The sequence below is a fragment of the Linepithema humile genome, chromosome 1 (assembly GCF_040581485.1).
Source record: "Linepithema humile isolate Giens D197 chromosome 1, Lhum_UNIL_v1.0, whole genome shotgun sequence".
NCBI lineage: Eukaryota > Metazoa > Arthropoda > Insecta > Hymenoptera > Formicidae > Linepithema > Linepithema humile.
The window spans coordinates 31,276,672-31,303,996 of NC_090128.1; the positions used below are offsets into that span (position 1 = coordinate 31,276,672).

Here is a 27,325-nt window from a genome sequence, read left to right on the forward strand (position 1 = left end):
CGTGACTTACTGTTCAACGTGTCGTTCTGCCCAGCCGTTGAATCATCTTTGTCACATGCTTCCTCTCCCTCACAAAGCTAATTTCCGTACTAACGACACGGAGCACATTTTGGGAGAGGGAGGAGAGCAACAACAAAACGCGGGTGAGTGCGTACTTAAAACAGAAAGTCGCGTCGCATTCGTGTTTTACGATTTCGAGACGCGACAGGATGACACGCTTCAAGGTACCGCGAGTGTAAATATTCACGTACCTACACTTTGCGTCGCGCAGCAGATTTGCGAAACGTGTGCCGAGATTGAGGATACTTCGGTGCGCTGTCGGTGGTGCGGTATTCGTGAATACATATTTCGTCGTGATCCTGTAAAGGAGTTTGTAGATTTCGCGACACGTCCGACTAAATATTTTAAACACATAATTTGTATAGCTCATAACGCGAAAGCATTCGATGCGCAATTTATCCTACGCTATATTGTTGAGAGCGGAACCGCCTTAGAACCGCGGGTAATTTTAAACGGGACGAAAATTGTAGTACTAACAGTGGGACATACGAAATTTATCGATAGTATTAATTATATGCCAATGCGTTTATCGGAGTTACCGAAGGCTTTTGGCCTGACGAATACTTCGGACAAAGGCATTTTTCCGCATTTATTTAATACCAACGATAATCAGTCATATGTCGGTCCGTTGCCGGATATTCGATATTATTCACCCGATAGTATGAATACGAACGAGCGAGAAAAGTTTTTAGCGTGGCACGCGGAAATGATTCGTACGAATTATGTGTTTGATTTCGAATGCGAGATATTGCGTTACTGTCGCAACGACGTGAATATTCTGAGACGCGCGTGTATGTCTTTCAGAAAGATTTTCTTGAAGTGCGGTCGCGTGTGTCCGTTCGAGGAATGCACAACAATCGCTTCCACGTGTATGAGGGTTTTTAGAAAAAACTTTTTACGTGAAAGAGAAATTGGAATAATTCCACCGGGCGGGTACAGACGCGCGAATACCCAATCGCGGAAGGCGCTTCAGTGGCTGGTGTGGAAGGAGCGCGAGCTCGGACATAACATCACCCACGCAGGACGCACTCGGGAATATCGTCTGCAAGACGGCACGCTAGTCGATGGTTATTACGAGTCGGTGGAAAACGGTATAACACACTATCACGTGTTGCAATTCCACGGTTGTTTTTGGCACGGATGTCCGTCGTGTTTTAAGATTAATCGCGATAGGGAACTAACGGTAAACAACGAACGCGGCGATACGATTGATTTGCGTTATGAGCGCACCATCGCAACAACGTATCGTCTTCGAAGACGGGGGTACTCGGTGATAGAGAAGTGGGAATGCGTCTTTGATCGCGAAATGATGGAAAATAGGGAAATGCGTGAATTTTTACAAAATCACCCGATGATAGAAATTGAGCCGCTCAACCCGCGCGATGCGTTCTACGGTGGACGTACGGGGAACATCGTGACGCGGTACGAGATTACGGATACGGAGAAGATACGTTACGTGGATGTGTGTTCTCTGTACCCGTACGTACTGAAGACCGGGGTTTTCCCGATCGGACATCCCACGGTGTACGTCGCGGAGGAATGCTCGACTCTAATTGGCATAGGACCGTGTTACAATTTTGATTCCGTCGAAGGTCTCGTGCGTTGCAGGGTACTCCCTCCGAGTGATCTCTTTCACCCCGTATTACCCTATCGCGTGCGTGGAAAGCTACTATTCGCGTTGTGTCGCAGTTGTTGCGAAACATTTTCACACGAAGAATGTACCCACGAGCCGTCCGAGCGAGAATTCGAGGGTACGTGGGTATCGCTTGAATTGCGCAAAGCCATCGACAAAGGTTATCTCGTAACGAGGGTTTGTGAGATTTGGCAATACACCACATCTCGCTACGATCCCGATACACAGCAGGGTGGATTATTCACGGAATATATAAACACATTTTTAAAATTGAAACAAGAAGCCAGCGGATGGCCGAGCGAGTGTGAGGATGACGTGTCTAAAGAACAATATCTTCGCGACTACGAGAAAACCGAGGGTGTCGCTCTCGATAAGCAAAACATCGCGAAAAATCCTGGTTTGCGCTCGGTCGCGAAGCTATGTTTAAATTCTTTTTGGGGGAAATTTGGTCAACGATCCAACCTGCCGAATACCGAGATCGTAAAAACTCAACAGCGTTTAGCGAGTTTACTCACGAGTCCTCAGCATGAGATAATCGAAATATTACCCGTAAACGAGGAAGTGATGTATGTTTCGTGGCGACTGCGAGAAGAGCTGGACGTACCCTCGCCTCTTACTAACGTAGTTATAGCGGCTTTCACGACGGCACAGGCGCGTCTTGTATTATACGAATATTTAGATAAATTGAATCGTCGCGTTTTATATTACAATACCGACTCGTGTATTTACGTGAGCAGCGGTGTCTCCGATGAATACGAAGTGCGTAAAGGTAATTTCCTAGGCGATATGACGGACGAACTCGAGAGCTATGGTCGCGGTAGCTATATCGAGGCGTTTGTATCGGGTGGTCCGAAATTTTACGCATACGTGGTTCGCACAGCGGAAGGGCAAACGCGAGAAGTTTGCAAAGTAAAGGGCATAACTCTAAATTTCGAAAACTCACGCTTAGTTAATTTTAATAGTATTAGGGAATTATTATTACGTAAAGAGCGAGAAGGTCAAGAGAAGGAGGAGGAAGGGACGGAGTCGGCAACGGTAGAATCGCGTTCGATAAATCTATGTTTCAGAGCAATTCGACGTACAGCCTTTCACGAAATAATAACACGCGACGAAGTGAAAGCTTGCACACCCGTGTTGCTAAAACGTAGATTTCTCGACAGTCGTTGTTCCGTCCCTTATGGATATTTATCCGAACGCTAATTGTTATTTCACGATGCTGTTCCTTCGCTCTATTTTATTATTTAAATAATTACACGCATGTTTTCCCCATATATGTAAAGTTTATAAATTTTTTTGTAAAAAGTAAATAAAAATTGTGTTGTAAAAATAGAATAAGAATAGGCTAAGAAAATGATAAAATTATAGAAAAAAGTCATGTAAAGATTTAAGAAATAATAAAATTGTTTATATTTTATATCGTTTTTGCTTTGTATTTATATTCTGAAAAAATAATTCTCCAATGATTTTTCTCCAAGTTTATTTTCCCCTTTCTCTCTCTCTCTCTCTCTCTCTCTCTCCCCCCACATACATTCACGTAAAAAAACGTAAAACGACTATTTTTGCCCAATTCTTTCCGTGGAAAGCAGCTTTTCATCGTGGGGGAGTATCATAAGCTCATGAACTCACTCCCCCGCGCGCGCAGGCGCTGACGCGAGCAATTCCGCTTGTTCAGCATTTACGCTTGTCCAGCTTCTCCGGTCTGAATTAGCTCGTAAAAGACCGCCGCAAAGTACGCTGGCGCGCGCGCACCTCCGCCGCGTAATGCCCTCTGCCGCGATGGTAAGCTTACTTCATCGTACCGTTACACGGCTTTTTTTATGTTAGTGAAGACACGAGCGGTGTTCATTTCACAAGATGGACGTACGCTGGAAACATCCCTGGACGGCTATTGTCAGCGGTCCCACCGGCTGTGGTAAAACGGTCTTTGTAAAATCCTTTCTCAAATATTTACCCGAAATGGCCGATGTTTCTTTTGAAAGAGTCTTATTTTATTACGCCGAATGGCAAGACGCATATCGTCAACTACAATACATGTTTGCGAAAACAAAAGAGAAAGTGGGAGGACATGGAAGAGGGGAGGGTAAAATAAAGAGAAATATAATCGAGTTTCGCGAAGGGCTACCGCAAACGGACGATTATTCTTGCGATCCTCTCGCACCAAAATTGGTGATAATCGACGATCTTATGAGAGAATCATCCTCGTGCGACGTAATCGTGGATCTTTTTACAAAGGGTAGTCATCATAAGAATCTCAGTGTTATACTCATCACGCAAAATCTATTTCACCAGGGACGTGGACAGCGCGACATATCTCTTAATTCTAACTACATAACCGTCTTCAAGAACCCGCGCGATCGCGCTCAAATTCGTTATCTCGCGCGACAAGTGTACCCCCATGACCCAAAGTTTCTAGAAGAAGCATACTTTGACGCAACCTCACGCCCTCACGGATATTTATTACTCGATCTGAAACAATCGACTCCGGACAAATATCGATTTCGGACAAACATCTTTCCCGACGATGCGTTGCATTACGTCTACGTACCGCGCAGATCATTCTCAAGCGTATAAAAAGTATGTACTTGCGTTCGCGTGACGTCAGTTGCGAGAGACTTTCACACGATGAAAGAAGCGGTAGCAGCGTCAGACAGTGCAACGAAAACCGCTAAACGTTCGATCGGAAAGAGAAACGTTTGTCTTCTAGAGGCATTGTGTCATCTGAACAAAAATCAACGCACCTTCCTGCGAACCGCGGATGAAAAATTTATTCGCTGTATTTGCGAATGCGTTTTCAACACACTCAATGGTAACGTTGCGCTCGAACGACGCGAAAAAAATCGTCTGAGCAAATACAAAACGGCGCTGCGTCGTATCGCGTCAAAGCGTGGAAATTGGAAGAATAAAAGAAAGCTATTGGTACAACGAGGTGGATTCTTATCCTATATCATCGTTCCTTTATTAGAGGCCTTATTTTCGCGATTTATAGACAGGGCGACGGATTAAAACATAAGAGAGAAAATAATATTGAGCGTTATGGAAACACCGAAAAAAATGGTTTTAATTTCTACGGAAAATCTCGAGAGAATGCAGCGTCAATTACATCATCCGCAGCCGACTACCGACGGTGTACCTCTGGTGGAAAACACATCGGGGAACAACGAAAGCGCTAATAATAATAATTCCGTGCGAACTCCCGGGACCCCTTTATCCAGACTCGATGCGGAGTTGAGTCAAATTCTTAATTCACCCTATCCGAAGGATGAAGCCGAGAGATGGAAGATGTACAAAGAGGTTCTTTGGCGATATCTTCACTTTGTACGAGTAGCACGAGGACGACGAAATCAAGAGGACGACACGCGTAACGCCGAGGAAGAAGAAGAGGAAGAAAAAGACGAAAATGCGTTGGACACACGTGAAGGAGTACCGGCGCACGATCTCACGGGCTCATTCGTTCCGGACTCTAGTCGTACGAGAAGCTTCCCGAAAGAACACGACACAAGTCTCGAGGTGATGAAAAGCGTCGGAAGAATAGTGGAAAGCGTACCGAAATCTTACCGTGCCGAAGCTCGCTTACTAACGAAACACCTACTCGATAAAACATCGTCGAGTAGAATTAGCTGGGATGAGCAAGGAGTCGTGACTATAGACGGTAACGTCGTAAAAGATTCAAATATCTCAGACCTGATAAACGAGGCGATGCGCGATAGAAAAACCGTGAAAGCCGTGGGAAGAATTCAGTTCGCGCGGTTACTTCACGACTTGAACATTCCCTCCACACTAGTGAGAAATAAAAAATTATTAGCAGTCGGTTCTTCGCAAAATATCGCGAAACTTAGCGGTCCTACGGCGAGTTCCACTCCTAAGAGAAACACGGATTCACCGGTAGCGAGACGCCTGCTCGATTGGAATAAATTGGAATGACGGGTCTTGAAAAATTGTACTATGATCCCGCGCATTATGCCGGTTATTCGGCTGTTGATAATCTGTTTCGCGCGGCGAATTTATCCCGTAGCAATGTCGCGCGATGGCTCGAAGCGCAAGATGCGTACACACTACATCGTCCATTGCGACGGAAATTTCCACGAATGCATTACAACGTAACGAATATCGACGATCTGTGGGAGGCTGATTTGATCGAACTCCGAAATCTCAAAAGTTACAACGACGGATATGCGTATTTACTCGTGATTATCGATGTACTTAGTAAATACGTCTGGGTAGAACCATTGCGCGACAAGACGAGTAATTCCGTAATGGGAGCTTTTCAGTGCGTGCTCTCGAGAAGTAACGGACGCGTACCCGTATACCTACAAACGGACAAGGGTAAAGAATTTGTCGGGCGACCGCTACAAAAGCTTTTGGAAGAAAATGACATTCGTTTTCGCGTAGCCCGCAATCCGGATGTCAAAGCCGCCATCGTCGAGCGCTTCAACAGAACGTTGAAAGAACGAATGTGGCGTTATTTTACGCATAAAAATACGCGACGCTACATCGATGTTTTGCAAAATATCGTAAACGCCTATAATCACACCCGTCATTCGAGCACCAGAATGCAACCGTATGTCGTTACGAGAGAAAATGCACGTATCGCACGTGAAAATATAACGCGCCAATGGAGGAGCAACGACGACGAAGCGAACGAGAAACGTCGAAAGGCTAAATACCACGTCGGTGATCTCGTTTGTATCAGTAGAGCAAAAGTCGTCTCCGAGAAAGGATACGAGGCACGGTGGAGCGAGGAGATATTTCGAATTCACCGTATACTCGATTGGCGAAAACCACGTGTGTACGAACTGAGCGATTTAGCGGGAGAAGTCATAGACGGCATTTTTTACGAACAAGAATTGGCTCGGGTTGAGAAAAACTTGCAGGAGGAGGAGTTTATCGTCGATCGTGTGATAAGAAGTCGGGGTCGCGATAATAATAAACAGGTGCTGGTTAGTTGGCGTGGTTATCCCAGCAAGTTTGATTCTTGGATCCCTGCTTCGAGTTTAACCCCGCTTGTTCGAAATGAGGACGGATCAATTTCTCTTGATTCTTCCCAGCAATAGTAGTATGCGCTATTTTCCGGACAATGCAACCACTTCCTTCATTACAGAATTACCCCATCCTATACACTTACACGGCGAATGGGAAGTCGCGCTTAACGAGATCCAATTTCCCACTACTTTTTTACACATAAATCACGGTGAAAATGTCATTAGATTCGTCGATATTGAAAATGGTCGCGAGACGAGGAAAGGCGGGACGACGTTAACGTCGACGCAAGGAGTAATACCGAATGGTATTTACAAAAATATCGAGGAACTTATCTCCGCTATTAATTCAGCGTGCAAAAATGCGAATTCGCATATTAATTTGACACTAGAAGACGCTAGTGGTGGTAAAATCTTGTTCGAGATTACATGCGATGAAAATAAATGCAATCTGGTTCATCATATGAACGTTTCCGATAATCTTCTACGAATACTCGGTTGCGGTTGGGCCCTAACGACTAGTGAAATCGAATTCTATACAACACTTACTGCAACTAATCCTAATTCCAAAGATATTTTTACAGCACCTTTTATCAAACTCGGGTTTAAAAGAGAACAAAGAGGGCGCGCTGGAAATTTCTATACTCTCGAACCGCACGGATTGCTGCGCGGTATTCCCGATAAACTCTTTGTTTATTGTGATATTTGTGAACCTTATATAACCGGCGATGTGCAAACTCCACTTCTTCGAATAGTACCGGTCGAGCTGCAGCATTACGGCCATTATTACGCGTACGGAGCGAATCAAGTGAAACATTTCTCCGTCCCGCATTATATACCATTACGACAAACGTATTTTCGTAGGATTGAAATAGATATAAAAGATCAATTCGGAAAAAGAATACCATTCCAATCGGGAACGCTGACGGTGACGTTGCACTTTAGACGTTTCCAGTAAGAAAAAATCAGTCAGAAAAGCCGCACGCTATGACTAGACCGGAGGACCATGAATATTACGATATACAAAACGGAGGTCGGAGTGAAGGAATCACACGAGTTTTTGTCGGAGCACCCTATCAACGAGGACACGGAATCGGTAGTTTTCTCGGAGGATTATTCAGGAGAGCGCTTCCTTATCTGAGTAAAGGTGTACGAGCGGTTGGTAAAGAAGCTTTACGCGCCGGCATTAGCGTGATGGAGGATGTTGAAAATAATACACCGTTCAAGGAGGCGGTCAAATCTCGTTTCAAGGAATCGAGTGGAAATCTCAAAAGAAAAGCCCAAGAAAAAATAACTAGCTTGATGAAGGGTACAGGTTATAAAGTATCAGCGAAAACAGCCGCGCTTCAGTTTCCTTTCTTCAGTCACGAAAGACGCATCGCGGTTCCCAAGTGTCGTCGTCCTCATCGTCAGACGAGCAAAAAGAAATCGTCGAAAAATAGCAGCGTGCGAAGGAAAATCACGAAGAAAAAAAAGACAACGAAAAAAAAGAAAATTCGCACAGCGGCTAGAAAGACCAACAGCAAAAAGCCATCCGGCATCACGAGGCGTCGTCGAGTCAAGAAACGTAGTGTAGCCGACATATTCTCTTAATCAGTGCATGAATTAGGAATTTACGGAGCATGTCCTTTCTTCATACACATTCAAACGAGTGTTTAAAAAGTGAACTCGATCTCTTTTCTTTACCACTCACACAAACCAGCATCGAGAGTTCGCAATGGATTTATTACAAACCCGTAACGTCGCTCGCGGACGACGCGCCTATAGAATTCGTCATACCCGGTCATGGAGAAGATTATCTAGATCTCACGCACACCATGCTGAGCCTTCGCGTACGCGTAGAATCTTCCCCCCTAGCAGGAGGTGGTACCGCCGTTGGCACCCCCTAATTCAAAGTAGGCCCTGTAAATCATTTACTGCATTCCATGTTCAACCAAATCGACATATATTTCAATCAAAAACTCGTGTCGCCCCCAAACAACGCTTACGCGTATCGGGCTTACATCGAGGCGTTATTAAATTATTCTTCACCCGCAAAAAACTCCCATCTGACTCCCATCTGCTGTCTGTGGGATATGGATACCCCAGGTTTAATGGACGCCCTCCTAGAGTCGCAAACCCCAAATCAGGCTCTCGTGAGACGCTCGCGTTACATTCGAGACGAACAGGCGCTAGATCTCATAGGCCATCTTCACTGCGACGTTTTCAATCAGGATAAATTCTTAATCAACGGGGTGGAAGTTAGAATGAGGCTCGTTCGCTCGAAAGATTTGTTTTGCCTTATGGAATCTAATTCACTGTCAAAAATACGCCTTCTAGACGCTAGTCTGCTCGTTAGAAGAGCAAAGATAAGCCCTGGTGTGTTACTCTCGCATGCGAGAATGTTGAGTAAAACCACCGCCAAATATCCTCTTACAAAAGTCGAGGTTAAAACATTTACGATTCACGCTGGACTCATAGGGGAATCGATAGATAATGTAATACTCGGACAACTGCCAAAACGTGTAATAGTCGGTTTTGTCGATAACAGAGCGTTTAATGGTGATAGAAAACTGAATCCGTTTAATTTCAAAAACTATGGTATAAATTTCTTTTCTCTGTATGCCGATGGTATGCAAATTCCCAGTAGACCGTTACAACCGAACTTCTCGAAAGACGAAGGCCTTTACGTCGAAGCCTACCACACGCTCTTCTCGGGAACCGGCATTCACTTCTTGAACGAGGGAAATTCTATAAGTAGAGAGGATTATGGCCAGGGCTACACTCTTTTCGCTTTTGATCTTACCCCCGACTTGTCCGCTCATTGCGCCGGACATTGGAATCTCGTGAAACATGGTAGTTTGCGATTAGAAGTGAAATTTGAAAAGGCGCTTACCACGACCGTTAATTGTATCGTTTACGCAGAGTTCGATAACATTCTAGAAATAGACTCCTCTCGACAAGTTATCGTCGATTTTGCCGGTTAGACTTTTATAACACCAAACCCCCGCCTCCCACCACTACTACTACACACATTTTTCCCTCACGTCTGTTTTCTTAAATGGCGTGTGAAGCAGCGGAAACAGATTCAGTCCTGTTCGAGACACGAACGTCGTCGCTTCGTTTAAAAATAAAGAGTGAGTACTTGGACATAACTATGGATATAGTCATTGATATACAGGGTTTCCGCGATGCCGCCGAGAAGTTTATTCCGAAAGAAGTAGCTGTCGTTGCGATTAACTCACCAATCATCGGACACTGGATTATGACGCCTCCCTATCCCTTTGACGATTTACCCGATAAATCGAGACGAGAAAACAACTGGCTTTCGCGAAATTATCACGGTATCGAGTGGTTCGATGGTGAAACTGATCTTAAATGTTTCGTAATACAACTACGTGAAATAACACGTCGAGCGCGCTACATCTATAGCAGGGGGCAGGAAAAGGCACACTATCTGAGGCGTCTACTTTCCAGAAACGTATATAATCTAGAAGGAATTTCTCCGGCATTTAAAAATTTACCAGAAGTCAAAGAGAGCGGACATCGGTGCTCTCACCACGGCTTTCGATTTTGCTCTACAGACAAATTTCTTTGCGCGTTACGCAACGCTTGCAAATTGAAACGCTGGATAGTCACTCAAAACACTAGCAGCGAGTGTAGCATCGTTTCGAGCTGCGATGATCTTTCTCATGAGAATTGGAGCGTAAGCGAAAAAACCGACAGTGCTGTTTTTATGAAAAAGAATAAAAATCTTGATATAATTCGCAATATCGAAGCGTGGCGTAACGCTACGGAAGAAGAAGAAGAAGAGAAGAATCAATCACTTTATTACATTGCAAAAGATACACCGTACGTAAAGAAAGAAGAAGAATATCCTACCGATAGCTACGCTCAACAAACCATCCCCGTTAACACACAATCATTCGAGAACGTCTACTCTTTGCGTAAGGAGGTAAACCCCTGCGACTCTACTATACAAATAATTCCTCGCACGCGAGCACCGTCTTGTTACGCGACAAATGAATTCGTTGGAAATCTTACACGCGTTGCATCGTCTCAATGTCAGATATGCGGGAGTCTATCCTGCCGACAGACTACCGAGGGTGTGGACGAGGTCGACAGCCATTGTCGCTAATACAGACGAACATGACCGCCCCGGAAGACACTGGGTCGCCTTTTACATCGACGAGCATGGTACCGGCACATATTTCGATAGTTACGGAATCCCGCCACACTCGGATCAACGATTTCATCTGCGACTTCGACGAAATTCCATCACGTATCGATGGAACACCGAGCAGCTACAAGGATTTTTTTCGCAAACATGCGGTCAATATTGCTGCGTGTTTCTTTACTATTTGTCTCTTGGTTACAGCCTTCAGCAATTTCTTCGTCTTTTCACCGATGATTATAACCAAAACGACAGACTGATAGTATGCTTATATCGCAAAATTTTTCTTTGCAAAAAGAATGAGCAAACGAAACTACCTACTAGTACTTATTGTAATATTCAACGATGTATTTTTAAAAATTTTAAATAAAACATTTTTTTCATATATTTAACATTTCTCGATGCGCGCTTTGAAATAATATTTTTAGAATGTATTCAGTAAGTCGAATAAAATATTTTTATATTTTGACTGTAATGTTCAATTATGTATTTTTAAAAAAAAATTCCAAATAAACGATTTTGTATTTCATTTCTTGCATTCGTTTCCTTCCCCTTTTCACATGTTCCTGCACGCTCCACTCACCATCGTCAATTTTTACAGCACGCTCAATCTGCGAAAACGGGTGGCTGACGCTCACCCCGTTCACGCAATATCGCGCGCTCGACCCCTTAACCATCACACCAAATATCAAACTAAAAGTCGAATGATCATTCGTCGCTGCGACGTCATTCTTTTGTTCGCTATACGTGCCAGAGAGTCCGGGGTACCTCATATAGACGCGGCCCCAGCACATATACATCCCTTCCCTTCGCAGACTAGAGACGACTGTGTGACGTCGTTTGTTTACATGCTCCATATCTGCCAGAGAGTCCGGGGTACCTCATATAGACGCGGCCCCAGCACATATACATCCCTTCCCTTCGCAGACTAGAGGCGACTGTGTGACGTCGTTTGTTTACATGCTCCATATCTGCCAGAGAGTCCGGGGTACTTCGTATAGACGCGGCCCCAACATATATACATCCCTTCCCTTCGCAGACTAGAGGCGACTGTGTGACGTCGTTTGTTTACATGTTCCATACTTGCCACAGAGTCCGGGGTACATCATATAGACGCGGTCCCAGCATATATACATCCCTTCCCTGCCAGGTCCTATAGCCATAAATACGACACACCATTTTACTATCATTAGATGTATAGGTAGCCCAGCAGACTAGGACCAGGACTAGAAATCCAGCGATCCAGGTTCGAACCCAGCTTGGATTTTTCTCAATTCCGAAAAATAAAAATCACTTGTCAACAGCCGCCATCTTGTCAACAGCCGCCATCTTGTCAACAGCCGCTATCTTGTAGACGTCCGCCATGTTGGACCCACTGCCGCCATCTTTTCCCCCTCCCCTCCCTGTGACGTCATTTGTTTTGACGCCAGACCAAATGTAGGTCAGTGGGTCAAATATGGGGTAGGTGGTGGGGGTTTGTTGTGACGCCCCATACCTGCCATATACTACTGACATATAATCTTATAATGGTATTTATGTACCTTGATTTTTCTCACTTCAAGTCTACGTCGTGGGTACATTACAAGCAATCGGTGTAAATGGCGGTATTCATCGTTTTTGGACTCACCGAGCTTATAAAGCGAAATGGCAGCTCAGAGTTATATTACTTATTTTCTATTGCATAGCTGGCATGGTAGATAAATGTTTAAATAATTATTTTTTGCATCACGAGAAAGAAGCGTTTTGCTTCACAATGATTCCCTTTTAGAACAATCCATTTGAGTGGGTGCGAGATCATCGAGTACACCATAAGTACACAGACACAGACGCGGATCCACACAATAGCAATCGAGGATTCTTTTTCTCTCATGTCGGCTGGCTGATGATGAAAAAACATCCAGAGGTGATACAAAAAGGTAGTCAGATTGATATGAGTAATGTAATGGCGGATCCCATTTTCATATTCGGTTGCAAGTAAGTCCGCATCAAAGAGTTGCTAATTATTCTTCTCTCTGAAATACATTTTTACTTGAAAAGTATCCGAGTCGAAATTTTTAGCCTAGATTAAACCTACAAGTTTTGTCGAATTTGGAGAACCAATGTAAGCTTTAATTCATATATATAGATATAACATTACATTGGCTATTGCCCTCCTTTGATACTAAAAATTATTACTTATTGCCGTTTTTTCCATGTGGAAGCTCAAAAGAGTACCTACTGAGAACCTCTAAAAAGGCTCCAGGTTCTATAAATATGTATTTCTAGAAAATAAATATTCAAAATTACTTAATAATCTATTATCTCATATACACTACTTGCATTTAATGTATAGATCTTGATTTCAATAAACAATATATTAATTATTATAATTTGCTTAACTGTAAATAGACTACTATAAGCAAATATTATATAAATAATATTCACTTATCTCTTACATATCTATCTGCAGTTAAGTAAATTACATAATTAATGTATTGCGTTTATTGAAATTAAGATATGCATTAAATACAAGTAAATGTGGTAATAGAATATTAAATAATTTCGAATTATAGGTCAAATATATGTAATAAAATATTAAATAAAATTTTGAATTTTAATTGTTTTTTGTTTATTCGAATAAATTTTTAGTTATTTATAATACTAAATATAATCGTTTTCGTGTTTCGAGTCCCACTCACAGCCGTGGACACATGTCACATTTCTTTTACATAGTCGTTGACGAACCGTTCAAGTTAGACGGTCCGTGGCTTCACACGTATATAATTTTACTAACCACAAATATACACGTTTTATCAGAGGATGCGTTTCCTTAGTCAAAATATTACCAACGCTTCTCTAATTATGTACTAAACTTTATAATTTTTGTATTACACTGAAGATGGCCACGTACCTTGGCCGAAACGTCTGTATAAATTTATAATAAAAAAAGAATTTTTGAGCAAATCGATCCAGCTCTTGCTCTATTGGCTTTATATATTAAAACAATTTTTAATTTAATTAAGGAAGAGCAATAACTTAATTTTATTTGTATTTTTACTAAATATAATACTAAGTGGCACTTAATTTTTTTAAATATTTTTTACTATTTATTTGTTATTATTTATTTTATATTATAACATTTATTATATTAATCTGAAATAATAGAAATTGAACTCAATTATAGATTAAATATTAATATTTTTATTGCTAGAAATTTCGATAAGATTTGGAGATTCAAAAGAGGTAGGAGTTGTAAGAACGAAAGTAGGAATTGTATATTTAACATCAATAAAAATAAGGGTTTTCTAGGACAACAAGATTAAAGAAAGGCCAAAAGAAGACATAACACTTTCAAGATAGAACTTGTAGGTCAAGGAACATTATTAGAGGCACAAATAACCATGTATGAGGTTTATAGTAGGTTTTAAATTTTGACTCGGGTAGTACGAGTGAGAATAAAATTTATAAACACTTGTTTATTCTCCTCCAAATTTTTATAATTGCCATGTCTTTCAATAGAGCTTTTGTGGGACTTGATGTGTAGCGTTTAATTTATTCTTTCTTGTAGATATTTCTTGATATTAAACATTGTTTTTGCTTTCTTGCTACCGATTTTAATACCCGTATACGCATGGAACGAGATCTGGTCCAGGGCCGTTATGTCACAGATTCTTCGTTACGTACTCAGTTTGAATTTTGCGTGGAGCGTTAATAGTGCAGCTCACATGTTCGGTTCGAAGCCATACAATACGTAAGTATACAGCTATGTTTGACTAATGCAGAATAAATTTTTCTATAACTCATAGATTATGATTGCTAATCGATTATTTTCACATCAAATATGCAGTGATCGATTTTAAAGATTGTAAAAATTTTTTTTTACGTATTTAAAAAATACAATGCTACAAATACTTATAGAATTCTCGCTATTCTTTTGCATGCAACAAAGTAATTTTGTCTCGTATTTTATTTGAACGATAGACAAATCAACCCGTCGGAGAATAGACTCGTGGCGTTTATGGCATATGGCGAGGGTTGGCACAATTATCATCATGTGTTCCCATGGGACTACAAGGCGGCTGAATTAGGAGATTATAAATTGAATATAGTCACGATGTACATTGACCTATTCGCGAAGATCGGCTGGGCATACGATCTCAAGCAACCATCAGCGGAACTCGTGAAAACTGTCCTTAGGAAAAAAGGAGACGGGAGTCATTGGAGTATTGTATCGGAAGCGAACAATAAAACTGAGCAATGAGGATTAATAATTTGTAAGGCTTATACAGCGCCGCACCCACCCGCGGCACGGAGTGATACACGATCCACTGCGTAGATCGATGAGAGGAAGAATATAGCGACAGCATAATAATAAAGAACACATTGCGAGAAGCATGGTTTTCCTTTCTTTCCCCTGCCCCGACAAAATTCTTACCCATTTTTCAAGCCAATTAAAATTAAACAACGCATACAGGAAACCACCATGTAAGAGAAAAAAAATGCGATATTCATCCACTTCAACTCTGTCTTAAAATTAAACCATTTTTTAACCTTTGTATGGATTTTATTTTCATTTTGTATGCCATTTTCATTTTCCGTCATTTTTGCAATTGTTAAAGGTTTCTCTTTTAGAAAATTATTTCCTGTGCACATCTTGGGTTCTATGCTGAAGATATCGGTTGCCATTTTCCTAGTGATAAAATACTTTAGGTCATACACGGAAATGTTAACGGTTGCTTTGAATTAATCGTAACTTCGAATCACGAAAATTGCGTTTTTTTATATATTGCAAATTCTATACATTTTTATAAATTTTTATAGATGTCTGATCTTGATATTATTAATTACCGATATGTACATATTATGTATAGACGATGCAAAAATTTGAGAGATTACATATTCAAATAGATTACATATTAATATAGATTACATATTCAAATAGATTACATATTAATATAGATTACATATTCAAGTATAATTTAAGTATAATCTCAAGTGTAGAGCAGTTACATCCAATAAATTCATACTGATTTTGATAAACAGCAACATCTTTGGTATTATTATAGATACTAATAGATATTTGAAATAAATAATAATAACACAATATAATAATATTTTCTATCAAATTTCGAATTGTACGAATTTGCCGCGATTTTTTTTCGCAAAATAAAGAATTATATAAGTTGTACATACCTGTCTTTCCTAATGTCTATAATAATCGTTCGTTTAATCGTTCGATTTGTTAAAAAAGAAATAGAAGAGAACGAAAGGCTTAAGAGTCATAGCGTTTTCGATTATACAGGATTTGAACGACCCAGGGTTGGTTAATGACGTCATTGCAACCTCTCCACCAATGAAAGACTTGCATTTATAGTAAAATAGTGATTGATCAACCCTGGGTCGTTCAAATCCTGTATAATCGAAAATGCTATCAGATTGTTAATATCAGCACTATAAATGTACATCAGAAGCAATGGGGAATTGAAGAATAGAGGAAAAATAAGGAGTGGGAGGGTAATGTAGTAGGAAATGAGGGCGATAGGAGGAGAAGGCATTTAAGTTAGAGGGGCGGCAATAGGTTTATAATTAGGAGATAAGGCTCTGATAAAAAGTTAGTAACTTTAACTGTTCTACCACATGTTTTGACGCATAATAAAAATAATTTCTGAAATCAATCTTTTGTTATAAGAGAACTCTTCCAAAATTGTTTTTATGCTTGTTATTTTTGGTTTATCCACGAGATGTACAAAACGTAATAAATATGAATTATGTGACTTATTAAATTCATTGTCGTCATTAATGATGATCAAAGTTTTAGGCCAGAAGTATAATGTGCCAAAACAACACTTTTTTAAGGCGATTTTTGAAATCAATTTTCCTAATTATTATAATTTTATTTCTTGATATTGCCAATGTACATATATAATCATATTATATATATATATATATATATATATATATATATATATTTCTTTTTTTATCCACTTATTAATTATTTAATAATAATGACGAAATTGTCGAATTCGGAAATTTTCTTTTGTCAACATTCTAAGTCTAATAATAAATTAACAATATTAAATTAACATAATTATATTAAATAACATAACAGTATTAAATAAACGTAAATTAAACAATAATAATTTTTTGTACTTGATTTTCTCAACCTTTCTTCATACAATTTGTCTTTATTTCTCTGTTAAAGAATATCCATAATATATAAGATTCATAGTTGCGTAAATTTAAAACTGCTAGATACCATCGGAAAAGCTGTTGCAAATAGAATATGCAACGCCTTTCTTCCTTTCTATTTAAAAAGAATATGAGATTGATTTGTGTAATATCGCGTTCCATTTTGTCGTACTTCAAATGTAAGTGCTATAATCATGTAATTTGATTTCTTTTTCAGAATAATTTCCTGACATTTGTCAATAAAATGGATGCCAATACGTCAGTGGCTGCATGCAATACCAGTACAAAGGTAAATATCGAAAAAAAACTAAACAACGATATGAATCCAGTAAAAATCGTTGACACTGATAATGACGCTACCGATAAAAAATTCGAAAAGATAAAATCAGCTCTTTCCGATTTGGAAACGGATTTAATATAATACATTGTTCTGCAAGTTGTGTTGCGCACCATTGGTATTTATGGCTTACTAACTTTCAACTACATGAAAAATCTTATGACTACATTGTGGAGTAAGTGTACCCGTCACAAAAATTTCAGTATGTACATAGAAATTCAAGAAATCTTCAAGATTTTTAGGACACTTACTAGGTAATTCTAATATGACCTCTTTAAAATATTATCTTTAGCATAAAATTAAAGTAATTGATTAGTGCTTCACCAACAGAGTAGTTTCTTCTCGCGCAGTGAAAGATATCAATGATAGTACGGATGAGATATTATTAAACCCGTTTGAGGCGATCTACAATTCACAACAAAGTTCGAGATAAAAATCTGTTATATATAATAATAAAAAATGTTTGAACAACCAGAATATACATTTAGTCAAAAACACAATTCAAATATTATTAATATGTTGTATATCTATTCCGATTTTTTTAGTTTTTTCTGTATTATACGCATGAAATACAAAATTATAAATAAAATATTATCTTAAATTCTGTCACAAATTATAAACTATTGAAAACGGACTTATAAATTACGGCAACTTCTTTGTAAATTTTTGTAATTGTCAAATTGATTTATAATTTATTGTAAGTATTTCACACAATGTTAGCGATATTCATCGATATTTAAATTACATAGAACACTGAAAATTATCGTTGACACTAACTACTGTAACAAATTGAATTTGTTTTATTTTTTATAATAAAAAGCTGTAATATTTCCTTCACTACTTACTTAACTTGTATATTTTTTATTTTATTAATAAATAAAACATCAATAAATACCAACAACAAAGTATAAAACATTTTTAACAAATTTACGTACGTTCAACGCGTATCAAAGTTACGAAATAATTGAAAGATAATTTCTTACGAAAAATAATTATTGTTACAATTATTGAAAATCTTTTGAAAATATTAAAACTTTTTTAAGTTCTACTTCTTATTGTTAGATCTCTACATTATTGTTACCTATAGATGTTTATAGAATATTTAAGAAATATATTTTTATATATTGTTAAGTAATTGGTATGTTCATTATATCCAATTTTGACGTGTCTACTGGCGCAACTCGACTTTAGACTCATAAATGCTATGATCCAAAGTTACCATTGAGAATTTTGCTGTTGGTATGCTTCAGCGCGTGTGCACAGGTAATTTGAATTTCTCAATCAATTTTGTCAATAATTTGAACAACTCTGCTTGCATTATATATAATGTATAATTTGAAAGTATAGATAGAACTTTACAATCTTACTTACAATCTTTTTTGAATTTTATTACAGAATACTATATGCAAATGGGCAAAAAACTATCATATGCATCACAAGTATTGCGATATCAATGTGAATCCTCACAATGCCAAGCGCAGCTTTTTTTTATTCAAATATGGGTTGAGTGATGATGAAGGAACATCCGGAATTTACTGAGAAAAGCAAGAACATACGTATAAAACACTGTGGTCACCTCTGAAGTCGCCTCATAATTTTCTCTATTTCTACAAAAAGTATGCAATGTGCAATTTCCGTTTCACTGTTAATTATTTCTAATGCTGACCTAAATACACATATCTTCTTGCACGATTATTCATCGTAGCACACAGTGCGTACGATGACAAATGACAATTTTTAAATGCAGCTGCTTAATACTTGACCTTTAATCAAGAGACACGGTAGGTCTCGCGCCAAGTTCACGCGCAGCGCGAAACCAAACGTGTATCTTTACGCGAGCCCGAAGAGTCCAGCGCTGGACTCTCTAGAGAGCCGAGATTATCGGAACTCAATAATGCCTGGGCCGATCGAGTTGATAATAGCCTCAATCACTTTAGCGCATACCCAAAATATATAATAAAAGTATGCTTGTTTTTGCATCTATTATAGTTTACGTGTAAACGCCCAACCCTGGCTTTTACTATTCAAAATAAGTTATAGGTCATTACTGTATGAGATATCTATAAGAGTTTATCATCTTTTTAAATATTGACAAAAATGCAACATTTTATTTACACACGCGCACGCACACACACACACACACACACACACACACACACACACACACACACACACACACAAACAAAATTATAGAAGTAATTTGTTAAAATAATTTAAATGTACATTTTCAAATTACACAGGTTATTGTGTTACGTCCTGATAGATGTAGAATTTTTTCGTTGGGCTCGGCGATCGACGTAAACGGACCTGACCGCACGAGCCGAGCGGCACGTTTAATAGCGTTTTCGATTATACAGGATTTGAACGACCCAGGGTTGATCAATCACTATTTTACTATAAATGCAAGTCTTTCATTGGTGGAGAGGTTGCAATGACGTCATTAACCAACCCTGGGTCGTTCAAATCCTGTATAATCGAAAACGCTATAAGACTTGCGACGGGTCAGCGACTGGAAGAGTCGTTTTTACTCCGTCAACAAGTCAACCGCTCGTGGTTCCCTTTTTGGGTCAAGGAATTGAATCCCTATTACCCGGGGCGGAACCTTTGTGCGCAATTTGAGAGGGAAGGTGTGAGGGGGTGACAAACGAGGAAGGTGTGGTTAAATGAAAAAGAACAAAAGTTTAATTTACTAAAGACAACATTTTAATTTGATTGAATTTATAATTAGGATACAAAAACTTAATTCTTAATCGCATATGTTAATAATTTTATTCATGTATTCTTTACAAGTGTGTGTGTGTGTGTGTGTGTGTGTGTGTGTGAGTGTTTTATTTTTCCGGAGGGAGGACAGAAGAAATAATAAAATAAAGAGAAATGAACTGACTTACTCGTTGCAGAGTAGTTTCGGATCGCGTTGAATATGTTCGGTGGTTCTGAGCAGGCGCCCCGTTGAGGGAAGGTGTTGTATAGGCGTCGGACCCTTTTGTAAACGAGTGGGCACCCTACTGCGGGATGGTGTCGTCAAGGTAATGGACCCTCTACTTGAGATGCACCACGAGATGGTCGCGACAAAGTATCAACTGATTTTACTCTTTGATTCGCGCCCCCGAACTACTCGAAAAACTGTTTCGAGAAACTGAGCTAAACAGAATAACTGCGCAAACTGCTTGAAAAACTGTGTGTGATTGTGTCCGGAGCCACCAGAACACGGTTTTTATACTTTTTCTTTGGGGTAGATCCCTTTGGAAAATCTTAGGTTTTTGGAGCGGGAATCGAATAGGAATTAGTCTTGCGAGAAAATTTTTAATGTGGGGGAGGATGGCGTCATTTTTAGCTAATAGGATTGGGTTTAGATGATTAGGTTACTTGAAATGAGATAGGAAGAAAGAGGCCCTAACGAATAAGGAATAGCGTCGTTTCGGGTCCATATATGATGGGGGTAGGTTTTTGAGGTGGCGTAACCCGGTTGGTGTTAATTAGTATAGGTGGGGTGCATCTCAGTGTCTTAAGATCTGGGTGGGCGTAGTCTTTAAACCATACGATGGAATGATGGGTGGTCTATAGAAGTGCTTGCCCCGATTCTCGGCTTTCGGATTGGGTGGTTAAGAATCGGTATATAAGTTCGCAAAGCCTTGGGTCACTGATCTAATAAATTTGACAGTTTACGACTGTCGCGTGCCCTTGGTGTCGCGTGGAGAGTGCGACTAATGCATCTCGGTTTCCCAGACCTACTAAACACGTGCGCCGTATCAGGTGTCGCGCCTTCTCGGCATGCGACTGCGGTCATTCCCCGATCGTTACTCGGTAAAACCCTATCTACTAGCTAGAGTTCCCGTAGGTGGAATCTAAGAGTATGTCTAGTTGGTGCCAGTTTTTTCTTTTTATCTCTTACTCTAACCGTCTGGAGTCGGTTAAGGACTCCAGCTACCGCGAAGTTTTGACTTTTACGGTTTTTCTGGCGACGATAGGCACGCTGAGCGGCCAAGGTATTTTGAAATATCCATGCTATTTTTCTCTATGAGAAGATTCGAGCTCCTGGTGTCTTATGAGAAAAACAGCTCTGGCGTTATAATATTTCTTAAGAGTTTTTGTTAGTTCCGCGTTTACTAGATCTGGTATTTAATGAAAAGAAAAGAATCGTGTAGTCTGATCAGGACGTAACAATTGAAAATAACTGATTTTTTGCTAAATAAACTGTAAATGCTACAATACATGTATTTACAATACGTGTGTATTTATATTTCAAATCTGATTGATATACATAATCATGTTTTATAAGTATGCATTACCGACACTTTGTAGATATAGCACATATCGGAACCAAAAAGTCGTGGACGTAGCACGGAAGAGACCCAAAAGATCGTGGACGTTACCTACGGGATTCGTGGACATTGGCTACGTAGTTCAATGTGCACGTTTTGTGCACATAGAGACGCTAGCCCACAGAAACACGAAAAATGCGGGCATGTCCACTCTCAGTCTTCTCTCTGCTGTGAACAATATAAATAATATTTTAGTAAGTAATTATAAAATTGAAAAAATAAGAGAAATATAATTCTTAAATAAAATTAATTAATAAGATTAATAATTAATAAGATTTACATAAGTAATTATTATTAGTTTTAATGCAGATTAAATTAGACATTAAAAATATATTATAATCTATATATACCTATATATATTATTTTTCAAGAAAAGTATAATAATATATGAAATTGATTTTCAGAAAAAAACTTCTTTTATAATAAAAAATAGATAATAAAGAAAATGTTAAAATTTTATTAATGTTATATCAACAACATTCTTGTTTATATGTTACAAAAAGTGTTGATTATCATAATTGTATGAAACGAGATCAAGCTTTACAGATAATCTGTAATCAGTACAAAGAATTAACAGAACAACTACTAACAACTAAAATTGCAAAAAAAAAAATTAATAATTTAAGATCACAATATCTGGACCATCTAAATAAAATAAAACATTCAAAATCAAGCGGTGCATCACTTGATGATATCTATAAACTAACTTGGCAATATAACATAAGGGTGTTTACGATAATTCAAATTCGAGTTAGTTTCACTAGGGCCAAAAAATGAGATAGATATAACCATCTAGAACCTTTATGATTCATGACAACTCGACGCTGTCTTGTATTGCTTGAGTTATATTTATTGAATTTATTGAGTTTATTGAGCAAATTTTATTGTAATAGAAAAATGTCATTTATTATTATTATTAATTATATTATTATTAATTTATTAAAGAGGTATACCAACATACATACCAACATTATTTGTTTCTTTCATAGACTGATTTGCAGTTGACATTTTTCTATTACAATAAAATTTGCTCAATAAACTCAACAAATTCAATGAATTTAACTCAAGCAATACAGGACAGCGTCGAGTTGTCATAAATCATAAAGGTTCTAGATGGTTATGTCTATCTCATTTTTCGGTCCTAGTGAAACTAACTCGAACTTGAATTATCGTAAACACCCATAGATCAGAAAATCATCGTAAAGAATCGTAACTCGATTACAACGCTAACTATATTCAGCCAAGTATAAATATTATTGTTTGAGGACTTGGACTGAGATCTCGGATTGAGTTCTAGCATCGTGGACACAAGGCTTTACGAGTCGCTCGCCGCTTACCGCACGCCGCGCGCCTAGCGACCGCAATGCTGCCAGAAACGAGCGGCGGCATCACACTAATAAAACCGAGAACCGATGACGTCACCCTATCCGTGTGAGCTCGACCCGGTCGACCAATGGAAGAGAACGCCGTCTCTCTTCCACCGAGCCGATGCAACAGACGGTCTGTTGCGTCGGCTCGGTGGAAGGGAGACGACGTTCTCTTCCATTGGTCGACCGGGTCGAGCTCACACGGATAGGGTGACGTCATCGGTTCTCGGTTTTATTAGTGTGATGCCGCCGCTCGTTTCTGGCAGCATTGAGCGACCGTAGTCTGTAGGCGGTCGTATCTCAGCCGTGCGTTCGCATTCGGTAATCTTTAATAATTAATATCTCTTTAACCCTTGTAAAAATTGTAAAATGGTAGAGGACTTTTCGGTTCAGTTTGGTCTGCTCTACCGGCATACGGCCGCTGTGTCAAAATTTTTGGGACACCCTGTATATATACAGGGTGATTCAAAATAGCCGTATGTCCTTAAAGGGGCATATTCCTGAGCGTATTCTGAGACAACTTTTCCTTTGGCAAAAGTTTGTGCAGAGCTTAATTTTCAAGTTATAAAAGAAAATAGTTAGCGTATCGTGAGTCGAGTACCTACAAGAAACAAGCAGGGGCGTCGCAACTCACCGTTAAGGTACCTTTTCATGGTAGCGATCGTTGCGACTTTTATAGCGATCAGAGAGTCACGTGACTTCATCAGTCGCTTGAAAGTCGTCGCTGTTAGTCGCTTCTGTAGTTAGATTTGGTCTATCTTGCAGCGACAATAGGCTACTAATCGCTATTTGCTATTTGAATTTTTTATCATGAGTGATACAGATGAACTAATTGAGCAGGAAAATGAGGTAAGTAATATAATATTAAAAATACATCATAAATATATAGCCCCGGTAAAAAATTTCTCATATATAATCATGTAGCATTTAATAGAGTTATACAATATTTTACATAATTGTGTAAAAATATGTATAATTATACATGACGAAATATAAAACGTTATATATATATATATATATAAATGGAGCGACTGCAGTATAGAATTACATGTAAGTACTTTTTATACATACTTATATATAATGTCCACAATATTTTATATATAATTATATATGAATCTCTGTTAGTCTAATATATGATTATGTATAAGTCTTGCATCATGTATAAACATATATAAGTAAGAAGCAAATTTCAGATATAGTCATACGCAATTGTATATGATTTTGTATAAACGAGAAATTCTGGCTAATTGTGTCACTTTTTCCTTAATTTCACTTAATGCCTTGATTTAAAAATATTTTACTTTTCTAAAAGTTTCTATACCTTTTTCTCATCGCGCGCGTGCATGCAAGAGAGGAATATAAACAAAATAAAATAAAAAAAAAACTATTTTACATTTATAAGAAATATATGTTATTTATTGTATTTCTAAATAATATGAGAAAAATAAATAACATGAGATATAAATACATTTTATGAATGATACAAATAGTTCGAAAATTAGTGCTTGGGGTATTTAAAGAAGAGATTTTTAAGAAAGGACCTCATCAAGTCACTCTTACTGCCCATACAGCACAGAACATTGCAATTACATTGCAGCAATGTTACAATCTTGCAAGTTGCAATGTAATATTGTTGAGACATTATTGCAACCTGTAATTGTAATATTTCATGAGAATGTGACAGCAACATTCCAGTAACATTGCAATAGCAATATTCGGTAATTGCTAGTTCGTTCGTTTACCGCTATGCGACGCGCGTTGCAAAATCTATCTCGTATTTAAGTTTTAGTCATGATGATTATATGAAACTTGCAAAGAGTGGCTAGTAAGATTAAAGACATAGTAATTATTTTTATCAGTTTAATTTTTCTGATACGACCTCAACACAAGGAATTCAGATATTGAACTGATTGTTCAAAAATTGGACAGATAAATGTCCGAATAAATAAAAATATATGCAACATTATTCTAAGATTGCAATAACAATACATTATTGCAAATTCATTACATTGCAATATTACTGTAATCTTTCGTTACAATCTTCCTAAAAGCGGACATTTTAACGTTGCTGCAATCCCACAGCAATGATGCAACAACATTTTGCAGTAAATTTGCAATATTGCAACATTGCGATGAAAGATTGATGCAATGTGTATGCAATCTTTGTGTACTGTATGAGTATATATATATATATATATGATGTGATGTATGTATGATTATGTACTTTATGTTTGCGCAATAAAAACACAACAAAATAAAACAAGAAAATGTATATTTACTCATACACACCTTTATATAATCATATATAAATATATATATTCATATTCATTTATATATAGGTGTATCTATTTATGTATGGACAAATTTGGTATATAATTTTGTATAATTAGATATGTACTATTTTTGTCTAATTATGTATGAGAAATTTTTTACCGGGGCTCTTTTTCTTATTCAAATAATATTCTTAAAAAAAACAAGCTGACAGAGCCGGAGCTAGTTATAATTGCTCAAATTTCCCTTTATTATAAACATTACATACGTTTCGGCCTAAAGGACGTGGCCATCTTCAGTGTAACAAAATTAAAAAATCGTCGTTAGTCGTAAAACGTTGACAAGATAGTTAATTTAGGTAACGCATCCTTATCTTGATATGGATAGTACATTTTTTCATAAATTTATGAGAAGCCATGGATCATCTATCTTTGGAGATCCGTTAGAAATAAGTATCAAGTAAATAACATGACTGTAAATGACATTGACTGTCAAGCCTGGCTTACTGCCGTCGACGCATGTTTACTTGATACTTATTTTTAACGGATCTCCGAAGATAGATGATCCATGGCTTCTCATAAATTTATGAAAAAATGTACTATCCATATCAAGATAAGGATGCGTTACCTAAATTGACTATCTTGTCAACGTTTTACGACTAACGACGATTTTTTTATTTTGTTACACTGAAGATGGCCACGTCCTTTAGGCCGAAACGTATGTAATGTTTATAATAAAAGGAAATTTGAGCAATTATAACTAGCTCCGGCTCTGTCAGCTTGTTTTTTTTCAAGAATATTATTTGAATAAGAAAAAGAGCTATATATTTATATTGTATTTTTAATATTATATTACTTACCTCATTTTCCTGCTCAATTAGTTCATCTGTATCACTCATGATAAAAAATTCAAATAGCAAGTAGCGATTAGTAGCCTATTGTCGCTGCAAGATAGACCAAATCTAACTACAGAAGCGACTAACAGCGACGACTTTCAAGCAACTGATGAAGTCACGTGACTCTCTGATCGCTATAAAAGTCGCGACGATCGCTACCATGAAAAGGTACCTTTACACGCGAGTGTTTACGTGAGGCGCCTGCTACAATCAGCTGACACTCACGATACACAAATACGTATACGCATCTCTCTTTCTCTTTTTCTCTCTCTCTCTTTCTCCCGCGATGAGACAGATCCATATTGAGTAAAAGTTTTTCCACTTTCTTATGGTTCACGTTTCACGTTTTAAAACACAACACATTCACATACTCTGTTCACTCACTTCATCGATAAAACGAGGAATTTATTTAATGATCACTACTAATCACTTGATGCGTGAAAATTACTCGAAAAAAGAAACATGTGTTTTTCGAGTAATTGTGTATCGTGAGTGTCAGCTGATTGTAGCAGGCGCCTCACGTAAACACCCGTGTGTAGTGGTGAGTTGCGGCGCCCCTGCTTGTTTCTTGTACTCAACTCACGATACGCTAACTATTTTCTTTTATAATTTAAAAATTAAGAGGATGCTGGAGTGCCTGACGAACTCCGACGCGAAAGCGCCATCATTTCGATGGAACTAAAAATTAGAGTGATATTATCGGCATAAGTCATAGGGCGGTATTCATAGTCCGTTCTTATATTTAAAATCGTCTTAAGCACGGACTTATAATCGCTCTCTTCGTCACACATAGATTGTGTCTGACGAAGAGAGCGAATATAAGTTCGTGCTTAAGACGATCTTGAATATAAGAACGGACTATAAATACCGCCCATAATCTAAGTATGAATGTATTGTGTATGCGTATGTGTGGTGCGTGTATATATTTGCATATTATTGTATAGCGCCTCTCTGATATTATCTTGGAACTAATCTTCTGTTATTTTTTCATTTGTTATACCGATATTGGACGCACATGTATGTAAAAATAGTCGGACAAGAATATTTTTTACATTAGACTTTTCAGCCCAATTTTAATGGTTCCATAACATTCTATTCTGCAGTCCGCAATTCGGGCTGCTCTTATTCAGCGTCTTAAAACTG

At 38.3% G+C, this 27,325-nt stretch overlaps 4 protein-coding genes and 1 long non-coding RNA gene across 5 annotated transcripts; 4 read left to right on the forward strand and 1 right to left on the reverse strand.

The window, feature by feature from the left end:
- Positions 1-518: 518 nt before the first annotated feature.
- On the forward strand, positions 519-2,893 carry LOC136997333 (uncharacterized). Its single transcript, XM_067348006.1, has one exon. It carries the CDS (start codon positions 575-577, stop codon positions 2,891-2,893), a length of 2,319 nt encoding a protein of 772 aa, XP_067204107.1. The 5' UTR covers positions 519-574.
- A 2,717-nt stretch (positions 2,894-5,610) lies between these two features.
- LOC136997337 (uncharacterized) lies at positions 5,611-6,744 on the forward strand. The gene has a single exon (XM_067348011.1). The coding sequence runs from the start codon at positions 5,611-5,613 to the stop codon at positions 6,742-6,744; it is 1,134 nt and encodes a 377-aa protein (XP_067204112.1).
- A 2,000-nt stretch (positions 6,745-8,744) lies between these two features.
- Positions 8,745-9,635, forward strand: LOC136997342 (uncharacterized protein F54H12.2-like). Its single transcript, XM_067348018.1, has one exon. The coding sequence runs from the start codon at positions 8,745-8,747 to the stop codon at positions 9,633-9,635; it is 891 nt and encodes a 296-aa protein (XP_067204119.1).
- Positions 9,636-12,278: 2,643 nt separating this feature from the next.
- LOC136997346 (acyl-CoA Delta-9 desaturase-like) lies at positions 12,279-15,062 on the forward strand. Its single transcript, XM_067348029.1, has 5 exons — positions 12,279-12,283; positions 12,377-12,515; positions 12,591-12,796; positions 14,370-14,552; positions 14,783-15,062. The coding sequence occupies exons 1-5, from the start codon at positions 12,279-12,281 to the stop codon at positions 15,060-15,062; spliced, it is 813 nt and encodes a 270-aa protein (XP_067204130.1).
- Positions 15,063-15,456: 394 nt separating this feature from the next.
- On the reverse strand, positions 15,457-16,429 carry LOC136998018 (uncharacterized). The gene is made up of 2 exons (XR_010888599.1): positions 15,995-16,429; positions 15,457-15,491 (listed from the first exon to the last, which is right to left on the reverse strand). It is a non-coding gene; the product is annotated as an uncharacterized lncRNA (long non-coding RNA).
- Positions 16,430-27,325: the final 10,896 nt, after the last annotated feature.